This window comes from Dermacentor albipictus, chromosome 1, assembly GCF_038994185.2.
Source record: "Dermacentor albipictus isolate Rhodes 1998 colony chromosome 1, USDA_Dalb.pri_finalv2, whole genome shotgun sequence".
Classification (NCBI taxonomy): domain Eukaryota; kingdom Metazoa; phylum Arthropoda; class Arachnida; order Ixodida; family Ixodidae; genus Dermacentor; species Dermacentor albipictus.
The window spans coordinates 390,962,876-390,984,092 of NC_091821.1; the positions used below are offsets into that span (position 1 = coordinate 390,962,876).

Consider the following 21,217-nt stretch of genomic DNA (forward strand, 5'->3'; position numbering starts at 1 on the left):
CAAAGTTATGAAAGCACTTCAACGGTTCGTTGAAGACGCCGGCAGTTGTGACAATTATTCACCTTATTGCATCGTGAGTGTGTTTCGTTCCCGCATCCAAAACTTGTGCACACCAGACTTCCACGGCCTTTGTTTTAATGAGAACCTTTCGAAAGAAACTTTCACACTTAGTGTGTTAACCGCTTTTTTTTATGTTTAAGCACTTCATAATGCAAGCATTAATACTTTACGATCCTATATTATGATTCAAACGAAAAAGGGAGCCGCCGCCAGCACACGGCGACTACCATACTTCTCCATATTTATTAAAAAAAAAGATGAAGGAAGTAAAAATAAATAAACAAAAGAAAACGTGTGAACCAAAACCGGTTGCATGCGCCTTTTCCCTAAATCTATCAAAGGCGTTCGATTCTATCAATCGAATGACGTTAGGCAAGAAAAGAAATTACATAATTATGGATTTAGAGGACACGCACTATGACTTCTTTAAAAAATTATCTTTCTAACCGTTCGTATATATTAAACACTATAGGCGAAACAGCGCTTTTCTACTCTTGCTGAAGTACCACAAGGTGTCGTTTCATCGGCTTTGTTATTTCATATTTATGTAAATGATCTCAATCGCCTAATTCATTCTAGCCATATTTATCTATACGTGTAGACACGTTACTAATCGCCGAGACGTATGGGATAGCCGAGCAGTTGATTCAACAGAGCAGTTGTTTCAACAATGCGCAGCAAGGTGTATGGCTGGGTTTCAAGCTAATCAGTAAATGCATCTAAAATACCCACCGCGGTGGCGTAGTGGCTAAGTGCACTGTAAAAAATTTCCGTAATTTTACGGTCAAACATGCCGTAAAAATTACGTAGACCGTTCAGTTTCATGAAAAACGGCGGAATTCTACGTAAAAAAACGGACGTGAGCTCTGTTTTTGAAATACGGAAAACCGTCCGTAATTTCATGTGGAGGGCAACTGAGCATGTTAAGAGCGAAAAATCACCACGCAACGAATATAAAGAAAAGACACGGCCCACATTTACCAGCTGTTACATAATATCACCATAGGTAACGCTGCTTGAACATTATTCATAGGCGAATCGTAAGTACGCCCACACAACGGAAGAGGTTTCAGTGGTGGCGCTGCTTACCACCCTTCATCGCTTCTACACGACGGGTTGCATTTCTCCGCCGCAACAGTACAGAGTGGACAGTGGCTGGAAATGGCGGTGTGTGGTGGTGGTAGACCTGTTGCATTTGGGATTTCACTGAGAGAATAAGAAGGAATCGACGATGGACTGCTACGCAAGTAAGTGATTTAAGTGTCCTTTTTGTTGTTGGTGCACGTCGCGCGTGCGAAATGCACCGCGATGGCCGCTGACGGGCTCAACTGTGTTGTGTGAGCATGCCCTGTCAATGCCCTGTAACGACATTCCCGCTTGGCCGTAAGGATTGATAAAGCCGCGGCATTGCGAGTCTGTGATAAATGGCGTAGCGTTTGTTGTGCTGATTTCATATAAAGTACATTGAGACGCGTAGGCAACATCAGCGACGATGTCGTCTGTAGCAGTTCGTTATCGGCTGTATGTGGCAGCTGGTTTACTGACGTTGGCATTCCAGCTTTGCAATGTGTTGTGATGTGTTCTTGGCATTCCAAAATAAAGTGAAGTTACTGTTCTCCTTAGCAATCTCTCACGGCGCGTTGTAACACTATGTTAGCCGTATTCGGCGACGCATTGCATCACAGCGAAATTCTATTTTTCCTTAAGCTTAGGACGCAGTGTGCTTGGCGTGCATAATCGCTGTGTTCATACCCGTAATTGAAAGACTGCTTCTGGAATTGAAAGTCTGCTTGTGTATGAAGACCTCATGGAGCATGTTGCATGCGATGTCCCTACATCACAGTGAATGGACGGTGTAGCGTGCTTGCTGCCGTAACCTCGTGCGGTCTGCAGTGTTAGGTAACACTGGTGTAACACGGTGCCTTGGAACACAAAGACAGGATCGAGCCCGAGCAATCGTGCGCGATCGCACTTGAAAGTGTCCGCGTGATACCCATTAAGGGTCGCTGGAGAAGAAATTGATTATTTTGCTAGCTGGTAATCGGCATCAGATGTTTCGCGAGTTTTTGTTTTTGTTTTGTTTTTACTTCATACAGCTACCAGGCTGACTATCAACGTTCTGACGCAATGCGTCAGCATTTAACGTAATCTGGGAGTGGATTGCCACGTAAATTTTGCCCATCTGCGGCCGTAATTGTAAAGCAAGTGCATGTGATAAGTAATTTTTAACGTAACCTTGACACAGAATAGCGGTGCCCAAAAGTGTGTAATGGACATCCAAAGTTACAAATGTTCCAAACTGGTATAAAAAAATCAAAAGATGTGTCAACACTGATGTTAAAGGCTGGTTCTAATACTGACTGTCTCTAATTGCGTAGACTAATTTTCAGCATACAGACATCAATACAGTAATTATTCTAAAATACATGTTGTGAGTTATGTAGAGCAAAATGTCTGCTGTTTTGCCGAATAGAAGGTGCTTTATGAAGTCTTTTCTTTAAATGAGTTGAACGATACAATTGAAGACACCAAGCGATACCACAGCAATCGGTAATTCGGTGACAAGCTTATGTACAAGAGTATTTGTATATGAAAATGTTTTTGCTTTACTGTGGACGACCGGTCTGAAAATACCTGATATTATTTGCTTCAATTGCAGCTATTGCACCTGTCAAGGATGTCTGTGTGCCGGTTTGTGCACAATTTCTCAGCCAGCGGGCCTGAGAAAGTGTGCCACAGCAGTCTGTGTAGTGGTGCTCTTTGTTCTGGTAAGCTGTGCCATTCTATTGTATATCTGTCTTGCATATGCAGTCTTATTAGACAGTGATTGCAAATGTTGGTGGAATGACGAGGCCTATGCAAGTAGAGTAATTTTTGCAAGTGCATTCAAAGGATAATTGATGATTTGTTTTCCTGTGGCAACAAATTGGTTCAGTATGAGCACGTCAACTTGAAAGGGATATTGTTCCATACCTGACTTGGTTGCACATATCAGTGGTGTTTAAAAAAACACTTATAGTGCCAGAGTTCAAGACTTGAGGCAACAGATAAAACACGCACCAATAAAATAACTGTTTGTCTAGTGTTGGCTTAATGAGTATGCAACAACACTGCACACTGATCGTTAGCACTGTCATGGCTCCATGGTAACTAAGATTAGCCACGAATAAGCTCACTGTAAGCTAGTGTTGAGCTAACTATAACAGGTGAGTATGCGATGATGTAATTAAGTGCAACATTGGAAGGCAACGTAACAATGTAAAATTATAGCCTGAGCTCGCAGCTACGTTGCGTGGTCAGGCGACCAAAAGATATGAATATTTAAAAGGGAACGAACAGTGCTACTGCCAGTACGAAGTGACAGCGTTGTACACAGCAACGTATTCCCTTTGTCCTGTCTGTAGCCCTGTTCGGTTCCCTTCTAAACATGCACCAACAAGCAGCCCAATTCAGAATGCTCCGGCAGGTTGATCTGAATACTTCAATTTGCCAAGCAGGTTAAGTGATGACACGCTAGCATAGTGGGAGCTATTCTGAAAGTTATGTCTGCTATGAAAATGTGTCATGAAGATACTTCACTGCTAAAAATTTGGTGTACAACTGCACAAAGCGGCATCAATAGCTATGTTGCTCCCCCATGTTGTGTCAAGGGTCTGTGCATGTTTTGTAAGATAATCCTTGAGTTGTTGGCCGGTTTGTCCCACATGATTGCGGCTGCAGGACAGTGGCATATTGTAAATAGCACCAACCGTAGTACCTATGAACTCCAGCACATACTTTTTGATGTAAACTTCACGTGTTGCCCTGGTCCGGTTAGCATTTTGAACGTGCCCAGATTGCTTGGCACTGAAAATAAAAAGGTAGTTTCAACTCTCTGAGTAATTTGCTTGAATTGATGGTTGCCTTTGTGTACAAATTGCATAACAGTCATCGGCCTTGGCTTTCTCGAAGTTGTCTGACCTGAGACGTCAGCTACATTCAACTCCATTAAATGCTTCTTGGCAATGCATGCTAAAAGGCTGTGCGAACGCACTGTTGAAAGCAAACATATTTGGTTATGGAGGCTCCCCTCCACGTCGGGGTGGTACGAAGTGTTAAATGTGCTCTCCGGTGTTCCTGCAGCAACAACATGCTTCAGTGTTCAGGTGCACCAATAGAAAAGGTAGAAACACCTTTGAGTGCAGGGAATAGCTCCAGCTCTATGCTCACCACAGAAAATCTTCAGGCCCAGATAGTGGAGCTTGCCTTTCAGTAGTAGTTTTGCTTACTTGAACATGCGTGGTACTTTGTAGGAAACATTAAAAAGTTGCTCAACCACTTTAATTGCGACTTTTCACTGCCGAGAACACTGTCAGCTAGTCGTAAAACACTAGCTGCTGTAAGAACCAGCGTAGTAAAAGTATTCTGCTTCATTGGAAACTTTCTACCCTATATGACGTGAAGTAAGCCTACTAAATGGGTTGAGTGATTTGTTTTCTGTCTTCTCTACAGTGCTAGATGAGCTCATGGAAGGAAGAAAACTACATTTCAATGGATGAAGTGCCAACAGAGACAGCACAGTCAGAAAGAACAAAGACAGGACAAGGTGCTACTTGCAACTGTTTATTGAGGTCAAAAGCACTGAATATATAGCCATTGGGAGAGGGGGAAGAAAAAAAAAAAAGAAGCACTGATTACGTGAATGCACATGTGCAAAAATATGGAAGAGGCATATGAAGGGAATCATAAGATTAACCAAAATCTAAAACTTATCTAAAAACATGCGTTCATTTCTGTAAATAGTCGGAGACAGGGTGTCGACACAGGCGTCCCCTCTTTTCTTAGTCTGGTTGGCCTCCAAAAGTTCACATGCCACAGTGTCTTTGCTTTTAAACATGATTGTTGTATCAGGAAGCCTTGCTTCACGTGCTTGCTTATTCTCATTCCCAGATGCCTTGCAATGAAGCAGCAAGTTTGAGCCATAACCATTTTTGAGTGAAAGCTTGTGCTCCTGCAGGCGTTCATTAATACATCGGCCAGTTTGTCCGGTTTACTCCTTCCCACACTTCAGCGGTATGCAGTATACGACCCCTTCTCCGTACTTCACAAAAGGTTTTGTGTGTTTATTAGAACACTCTACTTTCTTAGTCATCATATCCAATCAGACGGCACAAAGTAGCAAGTTTTTGGGACTCGGAAGAAACCACAGGAATTTTGTATTTCACGATGACATGTGTAATATTATGCGCTGCTTTGTGAGAATACGATATCACCACTGGTTTAGCTTTCTTTTCCAATGTTTGACCTTCTTCACTGCTTCAGTTTCTTTCTTTATGCACCTTCTTCAACAACGCCTCCAAAACTTTACTCAATACCAAACAAGGAAAGCCAGCTTTCTTCAACTTCAAAATCTGTTCGTCAAAGGTTTTGTGTGCCTTATGACAGCACAATTCTTTAAGGGTAAATTCAAGGCACATAGTGGCAATCGCACGTTTAACAGTCTTGGAGTGCATAGACTTATACTGCAACAATTAATTGCAGGGTCGGTATACCGACCTCGTGCCCACAAAGAATTTCTGCCGTATCCAGTGGCGATACCGTATTCTCACGAAGTGGCGCGTAATCTTAAACACGTCGCCGCAATATATAAAATTCCTGTGGTTTTTGCTGCGCCCCGAAAGCTTGCTACTTTGTGCCGCCTGATTGGATCTCATGACTCTAAAAGTAGAGTGTTCTATTAAACATACAAATCCTTTTGTGAACTGTGAAGAAGCGGTCGTATACTGTGGAAGTGTGGGAAAGAGTATATCGGGCAAACTGGCTGATGTATTAGTGAACACCTGTGGGAGCACAAGCTTTCGCTGAAAAATAGTTATGGCTCAAACTTGCCACTTCATTGCAAGGCCTGCAAGGATGAGAATAAGCAAGTATGTGAAGCAAGGCTTCATGATACAACGATCGTGCTTAAAAGCAAATACACTGTGGCACATGAACTGTTGGAGGCCAACCAGGTTAAGAATAGAGGGGATACCTGTGTCAGCATGCCTGTGTCTGAATATTTACACAAGTGAATGCATGTTTTCAGATAAGTTTTAGATTTTGGCTAATCTTATGATTCCCTTCATCTTCTGTGTTCTCGCACGTGTGCCTTCACACAAGCAATGCTTCTGTTTTTTTCTTCCCCTTCTCCCCATGGCTACATATTCAGCAGCTTTTGACCTCAATAAACAGTTACAAGTAGCGCCTTGTCCTGTCTTTGTTCTTTCTTACTGTGTTGTCTCTGTTGGCGCTTCATCTTCTGAAAGCTCTGCACCAAGTAGCCCCACAACGTGTTCTACTGGAAAACTACCACTAGACAGTGATCTTCCATTTCTTGACCTCATTGTTTTCTTTGGTGAGTGTCATGTGCGCTGCATCTATGCTCCATCTTTTAAGGAGGGAATTCTGCCTTTCGCATCAGCGCACTGTTCGGCTGTGAAGCACTGTCACAGAAGCACGAAATAGCATCCTCAACAAGTCGAGGAGAACTTCTATACCCAGGTCTAACATTGGCCTACAGTGGTGTGACCACTGTTAGATCACATTCAGAAGGTCAGCCATAGTCTCAAAAAGACTGTTGGGAGAGCTAGAACATTTATTTGTCACGTCAAGCAATCTGGGTTCAAAAAGGTGAATCAGACCAGGCCTTGACGCAAAGTGTAGCAAGAGGCACATGCAGCAGTTCAAGTGTGTGGTGGTTTACAACATCCCGCTGTCCTGCAGCTGCAACTAGGCAGGACAAATAGGCCTAATATTTATTTGTGTGCGTGTGCGTACGTGCGTGTGCGCGCGCACGCGCGCGCTTTTGTGTGTGTGTGTGTGTGTGTGTGTGTGTGTGTGTGTGTGTGTGTGTGTGTGTGTGTGTGCAATTAACCAAAAGTCTTAGCCTGCGCTCGTGTTGTTGGCCTTCTCCCGTCTTTTCGTGTTGTCCCCAAGTAATCAGTTGGTGTCACATTCTTATAGAATTTGCAGTTATGAGATTCATGCTTTGGAACATGATCAGAAGCTACCAAATGGATGACATAATCCATCTACATGTGTTGGTGTAGATAAATGTGTCTGTGCAGTAGGAGTAGGGCATCATATGTGCTTGTTTAGCACTTATGCACTTTTGTTTCCAGAGCTTGTGACACAGTGATTCAAACTATGTCTGTAAAAACAGTGCTGCAAGTTGCAAGGAAATGTTACAACACTTGTAGGTGAAGCTCGGTGTTGTGAGAGGTTATAGAAACTTGCTTTCAACTTGCGTTTTGCAAGTTTCTAGAGCATTTTTTAAAGATGCTTATTTAACTCCCGCGTGCATCGTGTTCATGACTCGCTATGAAACTGTCAACAAGTATGTCCTTTATGCCATCCGTTTCTGAAGATTACATGAATATAATTAACCCTTTGAGGGTCGATCTTTTTCACCATATTCGACCGCCCAGGTTCGTTTTTTTTTTTATTGCAGATTCCAATTAGAGACTTATTTCGAAAAAAATTGACCGTAATTTTTCTAGGGTGTCCGTAAAGCGAGAAAAAAATTATTTTGTGTTGGTACTTATGTACTCTGTATTCATGAATAACAATAATAAAAAAGGAAATAAACCTATAAGAGTAAAAAATTTGATACATTGTTATAGTTCAAAGCTTTGAAAATGTGCACACGAGAATACCTTGCAAGACTCAAATGTTCCTGCTCTTTGTACTGTTATGTACAAATATGTACTGTTATGAGCAATATGAAAAGGAACACAGGAACGCGTAGAAAACACCCTCAGACCCAGCTGTATGGGTGATACGCAGCGCCCACCATCGGAAACAAAGTGGAAAGGGGAACGCTGTTCTAACAGCTGTTCGCACTCCCGCCATGTGTCTGCAAAGTGCGGAATTTCGCATGCGTCACTGGTAACCTTTTGCGTCGAATCGTTACAAAAGATAGCACTGTTCCAGACTTCGATATTGATTTATGGTAAGTCTTCTAAACCGGGAAAATATGGTCTTTAAGGGTGCGTTCCAAGTTAGTTTATTGGCACTTGCCGAATATTAAAAAGATATTGAAGCAAACGAAATAAGGCAATAGCGTTATCGCAGCTTATCCTCGTCCTTTGTTTTGTTCATTGGTGGCCTAATAATGCGTCATGCCACCATCGACTTGAACGATGGCCTCCATTCTTTGAGGCAAAGACGCGTAGAGAGCCTCGATGAATGCGGTATCATGCTGAAGGCGCTTCCACTCATGTTCTATTGCTTCCCATAGTTGGTCGGAGTTCGCCAATTGTAGTGAGCTCTTCGAAAGGTTCACTTTCATACGGCCCCAAACGTGCTCTATAATGTTCATGTCGGCACCCTTCGCACACCACTGAAGTTGCATTACCCCTCGCTCTTCCAAAAGGCGCGCCACGTCCTTCGATGTGTGAATGGGAGACAAGTCCTGCTGGAAAAAATAACGCCCATCTGGGTGCGGCCTGTTCAACACATAAGGGATCATCTGGTGCTCGAGCAGAGTGCAATACACAGCACTGGTGAACCTCCCATCAATTCTCGCCAGTAGGCCTAGGCCTGCGTCGGAAATCGCCCCCCAGATGTTCACAGACATGCATCCACTGGCGGCCACCTCCTGGATATTCTGTGGACTAAAGCGCGTGTTTGCGGTCCACCACACTCTCTTTCGTTGGTCCCAGCGGCTCGAGAACGTGGACTCATCAGAGAAAACTACATACTTCTACCCACTCTCGCTCCACCTGCGGTGTTCAGTAGCGAACCTCAGGCGAGCCGCTTTGTTGGTTGCGGTGAGCAGAGGTTCCTGTGCGGCGATGTGACTTCGCAGTCCTGCTTCTCTAAGCCTTCATCGTACCATGCTGTCGCTCAAGTTGTTCAAGCCAAGAGCGCCTCGAGCGTCCTTTGCACTTTGAAATGGTTTGTCGCTGACGGCAGCCACGATGCAAAGGTCTTGGTCGTTCGTTGTCGATCGAAATCGTGTGCGGTGCGGCGCATCGTTTATGCGTCCTTCGTCTCGGTAAGCCTGGATAATCCGGTTGACCGTTTTCAATGGGCGGCTTGTCACGAGAGCAATATTGCGCTGTGTATAACCTCTTTTAGACATTTCTATTATGTTTTCCCGTTCTTTAAAAGGCACTCGAGGCATCTTGAGGTTACAAATTCAGAGTTGACTGCTCTGCGTGGGCCACTGCAGTGTGCGATGTGAATTTTTCTGAACGAACTTCGTGCAACAAAGTCGGGCGAGAGGCAGTTTGTCAATGTTCTTTTTAAAAAATTTTTCTGTATTCTATTCCTCTGTCGTCATTGGTTCGAGCGTCGCCGCTGTTCGAGGTGCCACTTACAACTGAGTGCGTCTATTCAAATAAAGAATCGGTTTGAAATACAGGGCAAACTTTTTCTCAGAGTACTATCAAGCGGTTGCACGAAGAAAAAAAGAGAATGAAAGAAAAGAAAGTGAATCGGTATAAGTCACTGGCGACGATCTCACCGTCTTATCGGCTGTTGGACGATCCATGACGTAAGCTGCTCCTTTGTAGAAATACCAGCGTGGTGAGAGTGCCAACAGTTAGTGGAAGAGCGCTCTCCTTTCCCCCTTCGTTTTTCACAGCGCCATCCGCGCATCGCTCCGAGTCTGTTTGCCACACGTTCCTGTGTTCCCTTTCATATTGCTTATGATAGTACATCCATAGCATAATCGAACTGTGTAGGTGCACGCACTCAAGAAAACTGTGCGGTTGTGTGCCCATCAAAAAAGCAAAACGTGTACAAACTTCCGCTAATCTTCATCTTATCGCCAGCCAGATGCAATTAGTTTTCGCAAATCTCAAAAAAAAAGAAAAGGAGCAACAGAAGCTCATGCACAGCAGCATCCTTCCTATGCGCACCCCTGCGAGCACTAAATGAGCGAGAAACAAGCAGTAGCCTTTTGAGCGATTAGTAACGAGATAGCCATCAGTTTTGCAAGCGCAAGAAGGCAAAACCGCCCGCGAAAACAAAATCCAAACCGCCACCCGTACGCACGCCAATGCTCAAGCGGTAGTACATAGACGCGCAGGAGCAAACTAGCGCTAAAACAAACCATGCAACGAAAACTGAGAGAGTGAGGCGTGCAAGAGAAATTCCCTGTATTTCCACATAGTGGCAGCACATGACAGAAAAGAAAAGGTTAGGAAATTGTCGTGCTTTTTAAACCTACAGACAGCGCCGTAAATATACGGCATCTACCATTTTTGTACTGCGCGGTGCGGTATATTTACGTCATTGACCCTAGAAGGGTTAAGGAGTCATGCTCCTTGAAACAATTTCCCGTAACAACATTGCAAAATACCAGCTGAGGGTCTCGCATCTCTTACATATGCTGTTTTGCACATCATACTTTAATAAAACTGCATTTAGTAGCTGCACAGCACAGGCCCCATTTTGTTTTATCACACTTCTTTGTCTTTTCTCCCCCTGCCCCAGGTCTTATTTCAACAACTGCTATCTGCAGGCCGTCATAAAATTGCTTCAACATTGTTGACAGATTCCAATATTTTTTTCGAACCATTCTTTCATGTGAACCAAAGAAAATTAACTTGATTAGCCTGACATGAAGATGAATTCGAAATAATTTATTTATTGTACTTGCTTGGTAGCACTGAACTATTTCTTTAATCAATATAATGCTAACAATTCACCTTTGTATTGCTGGGTGCCGGTAGAGATATGGTTAGTTATTCACCAGAAAGGATCCCGAATTTTCCACCTTCTTAGTGTAGGTTAGACACTCACTTGTTGCACTTCACAAAGAGCAACTTGTGGTTGCTAGGAAATAAAAGTTTACTGAGAATTTTCATGCATCCAATTTGATTCTGTGTACTAGCATGTTTGTATTAGCATGTATTTCATAGAGTTGAGGCTTCATAAATGTACATTCTGTCATTCAATGTCTGTGACATGGTTAAGCAGGTTGACCATATCTAATTAGAACTTCCTATGTTCTGGGGCACTTGTTTGCAACTTAAATTATGTGGTTTGGTGCTGTCAGTGTAAGCCTAATGTCGTCTTTTGTTCTCCCAGGAAGGACGCAAGCATTGCTGAGGAGCCAGTTGACCTGCCGCCACACTAATATTGTATTTGGTAAGGTCTATTACAGATCTTATTTTGTGTAGTACGTGCTATAATTGTGTACAATGTGTTCAAAACTTCAGTAAGTGGGCTGTTCGACAACAGGTGTTTACAAATTAATAATTATAAAAGATGTTCAAGGTCATTAGTGATACAATTGCTGCTCACTGCTGAATTTTTTTCCAAATTAGATGATGAGCCATCCAGCAAGTGCGGCTCTCCTGGCTAATTATACAAACTTTCAAATATGGTTAATTTTTTATCACAAGTGTACAGCAGTCGGGGACAACTGTTCACAGCGACAATTTCATAATATTTACTTACATGCAAAAGTGAGTCAAATGTCAGGTGTACTTATGAAGTTTTGTGAAACAAGTTCATCATCATATTGCTTACTTCATTGAAAAGTTTGTCGCGGAATTCTCACTTCTATGAACAGATCAACAGTTGTCGAACGATGGTCGTCTCTATAGCCAATGTTTGGGCAAGAGGCTTGTCTTCAGAGCACTAACAAGAGACTTCTTTGCCATGCAGCTTGAGCTGATCAGTATGAAGAGATTACATAGGATAGGAACACAAAGCATTAGTGGGCCTCTTCGATTATCAGTCCTTGACAGTCCTGGACTGCTTAGCAGTGCTGTCCCGCATTCGATTTTCTCAATCAGCTTCGGACGCCCCATCCACCAGTCCGAGAGCACCCAGTATCGCATTCGTTTTACCAGAAGTCAGACTCTGCGGACTCTCAGAGCTGTCAGCAGATATTTGTTCTGACATATGCAAGTAGCTAGCAGACGGCGGCTGTCTTAAAAAGATGCACGCGGGCTTGACGCCATGTTTTAAAAGAGGCTGTGTGTTTATGTGTACTTTGTGCGTTCCAGACAGCAAATATCATGCACTCAGCTATCGCTTCCGTTAAATCGATGCTTCGTGTGCCATAATGCGAGGTTTTCATGAGGGGTCTAATTGCTGCAACCTTAGTCCTTGTGTTTTTTAAGACAAAGCACAGTGATCACGCGCAAATGCTTGCTTTTCTTGATGTGTTTCGTGAAATCTGTCATGCTCATTGCTATATGCATAGTAAACAGGTAGATTTTGCTTTTCAGATGAGTGAAACTGGTGAACGAGGAAACGTATCATATTGCATGTAGATATTTAATGCTGGTAGCTGGCATGGCATACAGGGTGTTTCACGTAACTTGAGCCAAACATTAAAAATATGCAAATGCCACATAACTGGACAGAACCAAAGTAATGTTGTTTGCCCTCGCTTCGAGATACTCATTTCTTTTTCATTTTGCCAGATTAAATAATTAGTATTCGGTAATTAATCAAATTCTCAAATATTATGATTAATACATGCTACATAAAAGTGTTTTTCCTAGCGTGAAAGAAGCCTGCAAATACACACTAAATTGTTGCGTGACTGTCCATTCGCAGCACCTTGCGTGTATTCGCGAGCTTCTTTCTCGAAAAAACACTTCTACGCAGCATGTCTCGAACAACACAAAGCTGTATGGGGAGCTTTTCATGTTACTCTACAATTTTCTCATGGACACTTCTAATCTAGTTATAATATTTGAAAAGTTGATTAATTAACGAAGTTGAAATATTTATTTTGGTGGAATGAAAAAATATCCGAGTATCTCCAAGTGACGGCAAACAACATTACCTTCGTTCTGTCGAGCTACGTCACACTTGCATATTTTTATTGTTTGGCTCAAGTTACGTGGGACAACCTGTATAATCAGAGCTTCACCGATTGCTGTTGTCATGTGTGCTGATCCCTTCTGTTACCCAAATTCGAAATTTTGCTTTTGGTTGTGCAGGATTAGTAGACAGTGTAGACGCGCTTTGTCCTAGACACACGTCAGGCCTTTAGTAGACGGTTTCATGAGCTTTGAGGATATCGGCCTGTGCTTTGTGGGTGAACAGTGATCTGGCACAACCGTGTTTTTGCTTATTTTTGTGTGGCAGTGACGCTTAAATTTTACAGGAAATAAATGAGCTGGCTTAAATACAGCGGTTAAAAGGCCCGAAGAGCGAGAGCACGATGTAAACTGAGCTTTGTTAACATGTTCAATGTGCTCAGGCTGCGATTCCATTATGCAAGCTTTATGGTTGTGCCGGCGACATGGCCTCTGAGACTGCATTATTTTGATGACCACGCTACTGAATTTGCTGGGTAGGGCGCAATCTACAAGTAGCTAAAAGCATGAGGTAACGGGATTGAATCCCGTCCACGGTGGCTGCATATCAATGGGGGCAAATTATGAAAACACCCATGTACTTAGATCTAGGTGCACGTTAACGAACCCCAGGTGGTCGAAATTTCCAGAGTCCTCCACTACGGCTTGCCTCGTAATCAGAAAGTGGATTTGGCACGTAAAACCCCATAATTTAAGTAGCTAATAGCGGACAACAGCAGCCAGGAGAGCGACCTCCAATCGCGGTGCTTTCAAACAAAACCTCGGACAGTCCCAGGCAGCGGGATCACATGACTGTGATGCGCCCTTCTGTCAATGCTAGCCAGACCAGAAGCCGCAGGTGGTTTGCGGACAGTCTGGGACTGCGTAATCGAAGGGGCGCAGACATACATACGCTCTCACATACATTATGTCCACTGCGGGATGAAGGCATTTCCTAGTAATCTGTAAATATATATGGCTTGCGCCAACTGACTCCATCCTATGCTTGCATATTTACAAATTTCTTCATGGTGCCTAGTTCTCTACCGTCCTCAACAGCGGCTTTTTTTAATTTATCATGCATATCATTTTTTGTCGTTCCGTTGCTTGTTGAGCAAACCTTCATTCTCAAGCTCCATTTTTATCATGCCAGGTTTCAGTCTCTTAGGTTAGTTTTATCACAATGCAATGATGGTACTTTTAAGACTAATGGTAAGCTATAGACGGTGACTCAGTAATGTGTGACTTAAGTCTTCTAAACAATTTATAGTCTTTAAATTTTCTTCTACTGATCCAGGACTCCTGTGACTAACTGCCTTAAGTAACATACTTCATTGCCTTCTTGCCCTAGAAAATATAACTGGTGCCTTCTTGCAGGCCTTTAAAGTGGCAACATGTGTACTGCAGACAGTAGGGCATGTTCAGATAAATTCAACTGGACATGCCTGGCGATCACTTTTAATTTTGATTTAAAAGTTTATTTTGCTGCCCGAGCCTGGCGACAATGAAATTAACCTTAGTTTTCCCAAGAAAAAAAAAAGGTGTCTCTGCAAAAAACAATATAGAATGAACTGTTTAGTTAGGAGCATTTTTCCTGGATTTTACCGAATCTGCACTTTGGATAGATCCGAAGGAAATAGTGTTGTCGCTGCGGGTTTAAAAATATTTTGTACCAGACTGCAGGCCAATAGCAATAATTTCAACTAATTACCACAGAGTATCGCCACTACGGTATAAAGAAGAAAAATTTCGGAACGAAACATTGCACAAATTGACCAAAGTTTTTTTTCTTTGCATTTACTAACAGCACGGAATTTGGCCATCCTGTTCCCATGAGTCGCAGAAATTTGAGCAAATGGCTCTGTCCTCATTGGCTCTCAAAATCTATGGGAAGTGCTCATGTTTAGGCATGTTAATGAATTACTCTACTTTAAAATTTTTTAGGAGAGCCTTGATTCATTTCAGAAATTTCCCGAATTAAGCGCATTTGCATGAAGCAATGCAATCTAGAAAAATATGTTGCATTATTTGTTTCGTTATGGGATTGCAAGTCAAGAAACGGACAGAATAAACAGTGCTGCCTGCCAGAGCCATGTATGGGGTCCAGGCATAATTGCAGGCTTCTTTACAAAAAGGGCAAATTTTTTGGTGAACACAGTGCAATATTGTAACTTTTTATGAAGATGGGAAGGGTATGTTGATGCATTCGGGACCGTAACTTTCAATTTTCACTGCTTGAGTAAAAAGAATATTACGCATTGATACTTCTTCCGTGACACAACAGACCATATCCAAAAGGGGCTGACAGCTGTTGTGACACAGTTGTGGTGCAAGCATGGTTTTTTTGTATTGTCGCTATTCTACCAGCCTGTCAGCTGGACAATATCTTTGGCTTGCTTGTTCTGCGTCGGAAGTAAACAATATGCATGGTTTGCGCTTGTTTCAAGAGTGCTTAATTGTTTTGGGAAACAGTGAAATCTGCAAGGTTGTTTAATGGAGCAGTGAAAGTTGAAAACTATGGTCTGCAGTATGTGGCCATGGCAGCTCTACCTAAATATGGGAGATGTAATCTCCGAATGTCATAATGTGCACGTGACATCTTTGACTGTTCCAAGCAAACCATCAATTGACTTGGGTCCTTTCTATCTGAAGCTTTTTATGCTATAAGGCTACGAATGAATATATACCCACATGGCTGAGTCTGAACCATTTCTTTTGACAAGAGCACTTGTAGTGACAGTTGTGAATACGAAATCATTGTTTATCTGAGTAACAGTAGTGATGATGATGGTAAATAATTGAACAGCCTTAATTGATTGGTGTTTCTTACTTTTCAGTCAAAGCCGAAGGACTCTGCAAGCAGCCAGTCATTCCAAGTCTCAACCAATCCTTCCTCTAGTCAGCCAATTTCTAGTGTCTATGCGGAAAGGACTTGCGCAAAACTGGACACGGGACACTAAAAAGGCGACAAGGACAGGCGTAAACTTCCAACCGGTGTTCATTACAAAAAGGTATGTATATGTACTCTTGCACACTTGATCATAATCTGTTACAATCGTGCAAGTCAACATGGTCATCACAAATAAACAAGCGCACCAAGGCCTAAGGCGGCTTCCCGCATACAAACCCCAGATATTCAGATTCTTTAACAGTCAGTGCTATAGGGATGGCTTGTTAACGCTGTTGCATTCTGCAATAGCCGCTGCCTCAATGATGAGTCTAGCGTTTTCTTTCACACTGCTTGCTATTATTTCTGTTTTTTCAAACAGTCGATGACATTTGCATTGGCAGCAATGGACTCCAAGGAAACCTCCTTTCCCGTTTTGTACTTTCCGATTATGTTCCTGTAGTCTAAAGTTTAGGGAACTTCCCATTTGTCCCACGTAACGCTGCCTGCAGGAAGGAGGTATGCTATACACTATTCCTCTTGAGCATTTGATGAAACCCTTTCTGTGCACAATGTTGCATGATTTTGATTGTCTGCTGACAGGGCTGGTTTTGGCGCATTACTTGGATAGCTTGCGGGGCGCGGAAGAAATGACCAAGACTGCAGTCCTTTGGCCTATTTTCTTTAGTTACACCTATGTGATACTGTTCACAGGAATCTAGCAGTCATCCCATACATTACGCTATCTTGCATAAACTAAAGAAAATAGGCCAAAGGGCGGGAGTTTCGGTTGTTTTTCCCGCACCCATCAAGTTATCTCAGTTATGTGCCAAAACCAGCCCTGTCAGCAGACAATCAATTTCATGCAACATTGCTCACAGAAAAGGTTTTGTCGAAATGCTCAGGGGGAGTAGTGAATAGCACACCTCTTTTCTGTGGGCAGCGTTACGTGGGACAAACGGGAAGGTGCCTAAATATGAGACTACAGGAACATAATACAAAAGTACAAAAGGGAGAGAGGGTTTCCTTGGAATCCACAACTCCCAATGCAAATGTCATGCACTCTGAAAAACCAAATAATAGCAAGCAACGCATAAGAAAGCACTAGGCCCATCATTGAGGGGGCAGATATCGCATAAGGCAACTGCGTTAGCAAACTATCCCTAGCGTTGACATTAAAGAATTTGCATACCTGGGGTCTGTATGTGGAAGGCCGCCTTAGGCCTTGGGGCGGCCTTAGTGCGCTCTTGTAACTGATTATGATCAAGTGCACAAGAGTATATATACATGCCTTTTCGTAATAAACACCAATTGGAAGTTCGCACCTGTTCTTGTCACGTTTTTAGTGTCCTGCGTTCACTCTTGTGATGGTCACTTCAGCATGGAATACCAACTAGCCCGGTCTCATACACTGCTTTTTTCAGTAAAGCAGAATAAACACAGGTTTTTTCAGATTCAAGTGGCTTGTTGTTTCTCGAACACAAATCTGTATGTATGCTGTGTACATGTTGGGTGTAGAACCCAAGTGCAACATGACAACACTGACACGAAGAATAAGCGGTGTAGAAAACAATTACACTAGGAGGAAACATGCAAACACAGTACGTTCTGTCTGGTGTATTTCCTGTGTGCTATGATTTCTGCCCCATTTCCAGCTATATCTTAAATGATGTTGCAAGTTATCCACGTTCTAATGTACGACTTGGGTGGTTCATTGCCCAAAATAACTTATTCCAATGAACGAAACAATTTGGCTCAAGAACACGAGCATTCAAGTCCCCGTTTCTTCATTACCAAAGTACGGTCATGTACTATAATCACAAGTACGGGGCTCAATTTACAGCATTTCCGTTTTACGGAACTCACCGTTTTTCTTATTTGCAAAATACGGTCGATTCTGTTATCACAACTACGGAGCTCACCGTTTTCCATTTAACGGAAATAATTTTATGGCCTGTCCGTTTTACGGAAACACCGTTTTCCATTTAACGGAAATAATTTTACGGCCTGTCCGTTTTACGGAAACACCGTTTTCCATTTAACGGAAATAATTTTTACGGCCTGTCCGTTTTACGGAAACACCGTTTTTCATTTGACGGAAAAGTGTCCGGCAACGTTTTACCTACAGCTTTGACCGTAAACTGAAGAAATTTTTTTTACAGTGATGGATATAGTGGTGCGCGCATAGCTCGAAGTCGTGGGCTTGATCCCGGCAGCAGCGACCACATTTTGATGGGGTCGAAACATTTATCGCACCCACTCTGCAGTACACCAGAGTGGGTCCGATACAAGTGTTATAGGCTGCAAACTTCGTATCCGGCGGCGCTAACTTCGTTTGGAAATGGTAGCGGAGGCCCATAAGTAAGAGGCAGTACCTTCTTTAGTCAATAATGTTGCCAACTCTACCGTTGCCGACTGCAGTTATACCAAGGCAGTAAACAGTGTGACAACTAAGTAGTAACTATATTACGACTTTTTTTTTTGGAATGGTGTAGGGAGGCATTGGAGTTCCTCGTGTGCTGTATTCCGTGCGATAGCGTGCGCCCCATTTATGGCGCGCAGTACACGCACGCATGCGTGAACGCGAATAGAAAACAGATCAGACAAATGACGCATGCGATTACAACATATACTTCACAAAAGACACCCGCGGCGCCTTCTCTCATGCTGGGACCCGACGGAGGGTGAGACGGCGCGCCCCACTCGAGATCACACGGTGGGGGCCCTCGAACGATCCGCGCCCGCGCTAAGGCATCGCAGCACCCCGCTCGAGCCTCATGGCCGGCACGGCCAGTGGCTCCGCCATGTCCGAGCCCGGCAGAGCTTCGCGAAACGCCGGGCGCCGCGCGCCGGCGGCGGCGGCCAGCCTCGCCACGGTCGTGGTCTGGACGCAGTTGCCCGTGCCGCGGATGCAGGCGAACCCGCGCGGGCAGCAGTTGACCAGGTCGCTGCAGCACACAGCGTCCCGGTCGGGGCAGCAGCCGTACGAGCCGGCCTCCTGGCGGCAGCACGTGCTGTTGTCGCGGAAGCAGTACGTGTCCCCCGCCGGGCACTTGGTCAGGAGCCGCTCGTCGTCGCCGACGCTGCTCCTGCGCGTCGTCCTTCCGGTGGCGGCGACGGTGGTCGTCTTAGTCGCTTTCGCGGCCTCGGAATGCCCGCGCGCCCCGGCCGCCGGCACGCACAGGTTGGACGCGTCGTCGCACACGTAGTGCTGGGGGCAGCAGCTGCTGCGCGCGGGGCAGCACACGGCGTTGCTCATGGTGCAGCACGAGTAGCGGCCGACTGGTAGCAGACAGCAAGTGCCGTCTGAAAAAAAGAAAAAGAAAGCGCGGGGACATCACGCGACGCCGAGAAAACGCCAGAAACACGTTTAGTACGATTCGGATTTGAAAGGCTACTTCGACTTATAAAGCATGTAGCAAAAGCATCGAGACCAGGGGGGTGTTCTGTAAGAGTCCACCTAGTGGACTGCCCATTTCAACCGCCGCTGACTGGCTGGGGCCGCTCGTCTCCTGCTCGCTCGCACAGCTCCATCCAATCAGCATATCAGCAGCGGCCGAAATGGCAAATCTCTAGGTGGACTCTTGCAATACCCAGCGCTCCAGCCCTTGTAGCACGCTATGCCTCGCGTGCGACGGCAGTATATGTCTCCCACCGCTGAAGCAGAGCAGGGCAGGGCTTGTTATCTCGCCACTGACGGGGCGTGTGCCCCAGGTGTGTGCCGTATTGCAGATACTACGCGACACGAGCGGGACATTAATTTTTTTCTTTTGTTGCGGCACAGTGCAAAGATTCTTGGTGATCCGATCACACGGTTGATTCGAATACCTGGATGACTCGAATCTGTAAAACTTCTCCTGCCGAAGTTCATCCATTGTATACAATGTGAAGAACAAGTTCAGGTGATACGACTGTCCTTTCGCACCATGTCTGGATGGAAAGAAAAATCCCACGAGCCGCGACCGCCAGCAGTAACATGGCCAAGAGGCTATTATTTCATGTATGGGTTGCTTACAAATTATGTTTTACTTCCTCCGTACACTTACTGAGAAGAAAAGAAGAAAAAAAAAACCTTGTATGCGGACAATATGAAGGTGAATCCCTGAAGGAAGCCCTGAAGGAAAATCCCTGAAGGAAGCCCTCAAGGAAGACTGCGTGTGGCGGACACATGCTGTCACGCGAGACATCACCTAAGCTATACGCAATTATATATCCAATATACTGGACCAAGACACGCCCCAGCGGGGCTTGCGGATGTTGGTAGCGCGATGCTCCGACGCCTACAACAAAATAATACGCAAATAATAATATTCTCACTTAAGACGCAGATGCTCCCGTCGGGACATCTCTTGTATTCTGTGGCCAGCGCCGCTGAGGCCACCAGCAGCACGAAACCGAGGGTGAGCAGCATTCTGACACGTAGGAAGGAGCTGCAGGCTCGAACGAGAAACGTCGGCACACCTGCCTCGCGCGTTAACCGCACCACGAGCGGGAACACTCTTCGTTTTCGTCAATTCGTTCCTGACAAACGCAACCTATAGAGAAAGGCGATGCGATAACTTTATTTGGAATCCGGCGATTGAGAGGCCCGGGCCTGGGGCCGCCTAGATGGCCACTGGGAGCTGCTGCTCCTGTGTGGCTTCCTTGGCTCGCTGGACGGCCCAAAGTTGGTCTTGGAGTTCTGAGCTGAGCAGCACGGCCGACCACCGCGCCCGTAGATTTTCTGGGGAGACTGCCATTTTATTTTGATATATTTCACATCCCCACAACATGTGTTGAAGGGTGGCTCTAACAGACTTGCATAGCTTGCACATATCGCTCTCGTATATATCGGGGTAGAAAGTTTTTAGTTGCACGGGACTCGTATAAGTTTCTGTTTGTAGTCGCCTCCAAGTAACGGACTCAGCTCTGTTCAGTTTAGTGTGAGGCGGTGGTAATACTCGCCTCCGATTTTGATAGAATTTGGTAATGTCACTAAATCTTGTTAGTATGTCTTTTTCTCTCCAAATTTCCTCCTCCGCGTTCTCCTGACCGATGGAAGTCACTCTTTGCTCAGCTCGGCGAGTAAGACCTCGAGCTTCGCGGTGTGCTACCTCGTTGAGGTTGACTGAGGGAATGTCTGGAGTCGTATGCGCTGGGAACCAGATCAATTGCCTGCCGTTCTTCTCTGCATTGGAGAACTTTGCTTCATTGACTCTGATGATATGCCATGCCTCAGGAGAGATCCTACCTTTTGCATAATTTCTAATGGCCGCTTGAGAATCGCTAATGATGTACTGAGCATTCGTGGAGACCAATGCTAGTGCAATGGCTACCTCCTCTGCGGTCTCGGAATGTTTGGTATTAACTGATACGCTTGTAAGGGGTTTTTGGGTGTGATCTACGATTACTGCTACATAGCTATTTCTGTCTGGGTATTCAGCCGCGTCTACGAAGGTTGCTCTGTCGTCTGACCCAAAGCTTCGGATAATTTTCTCTG

The 21,217-nt window shown here is 44.5% G+C and overlaps 1 protein-coding gene and 1 long non-coding RNA gene across 2 annotated transcripts; one reads left to right on the forward strand and one right to left on the reverse strand.

Annotated features, from left to right (window-relative positions):
- Positions 1-1,150: 1,150 nt before the first annotated feature.
- Positions 1,151-17,197, forward strand: LOC135914312 (uncharacterized). Its single transcript, XR_010568282.1, has 4 exons — positions 1,151-1,307; positions 2,720-2,828; positions 11,119-11,178; positions 15,689-17,197. It is a non-coding gene; the product is annotated as an uncharacterized lncRNA (long non-coding RNA).
- Positions 17,198-18,346: 1,149 nt separating this feature from the next.
- On the reverse strand, positions 18,347-20,242 carry LOC135913531 (progranulin-like). Its single transcript, XM_065446065.1, has 2 exons — positions 20,056-20,242; positions 18,347-19,044 (listed from the first exon to the last, which is right to left on the reverse strand). The coding sequence occupies exons 1-2, from the start codon at positions 20,147-20,149 to the stop codon at positions 18,485-18,487; spliced, it is 654 nt and encodes a 217-aa protein (XP_065302137.1). The 5' UTR covers positions 20,150-20,242; the 3' UTR covers positions 18,347-18,484.
- Positions 20,243-21,217: the final 975 nt, after the last annotated feature.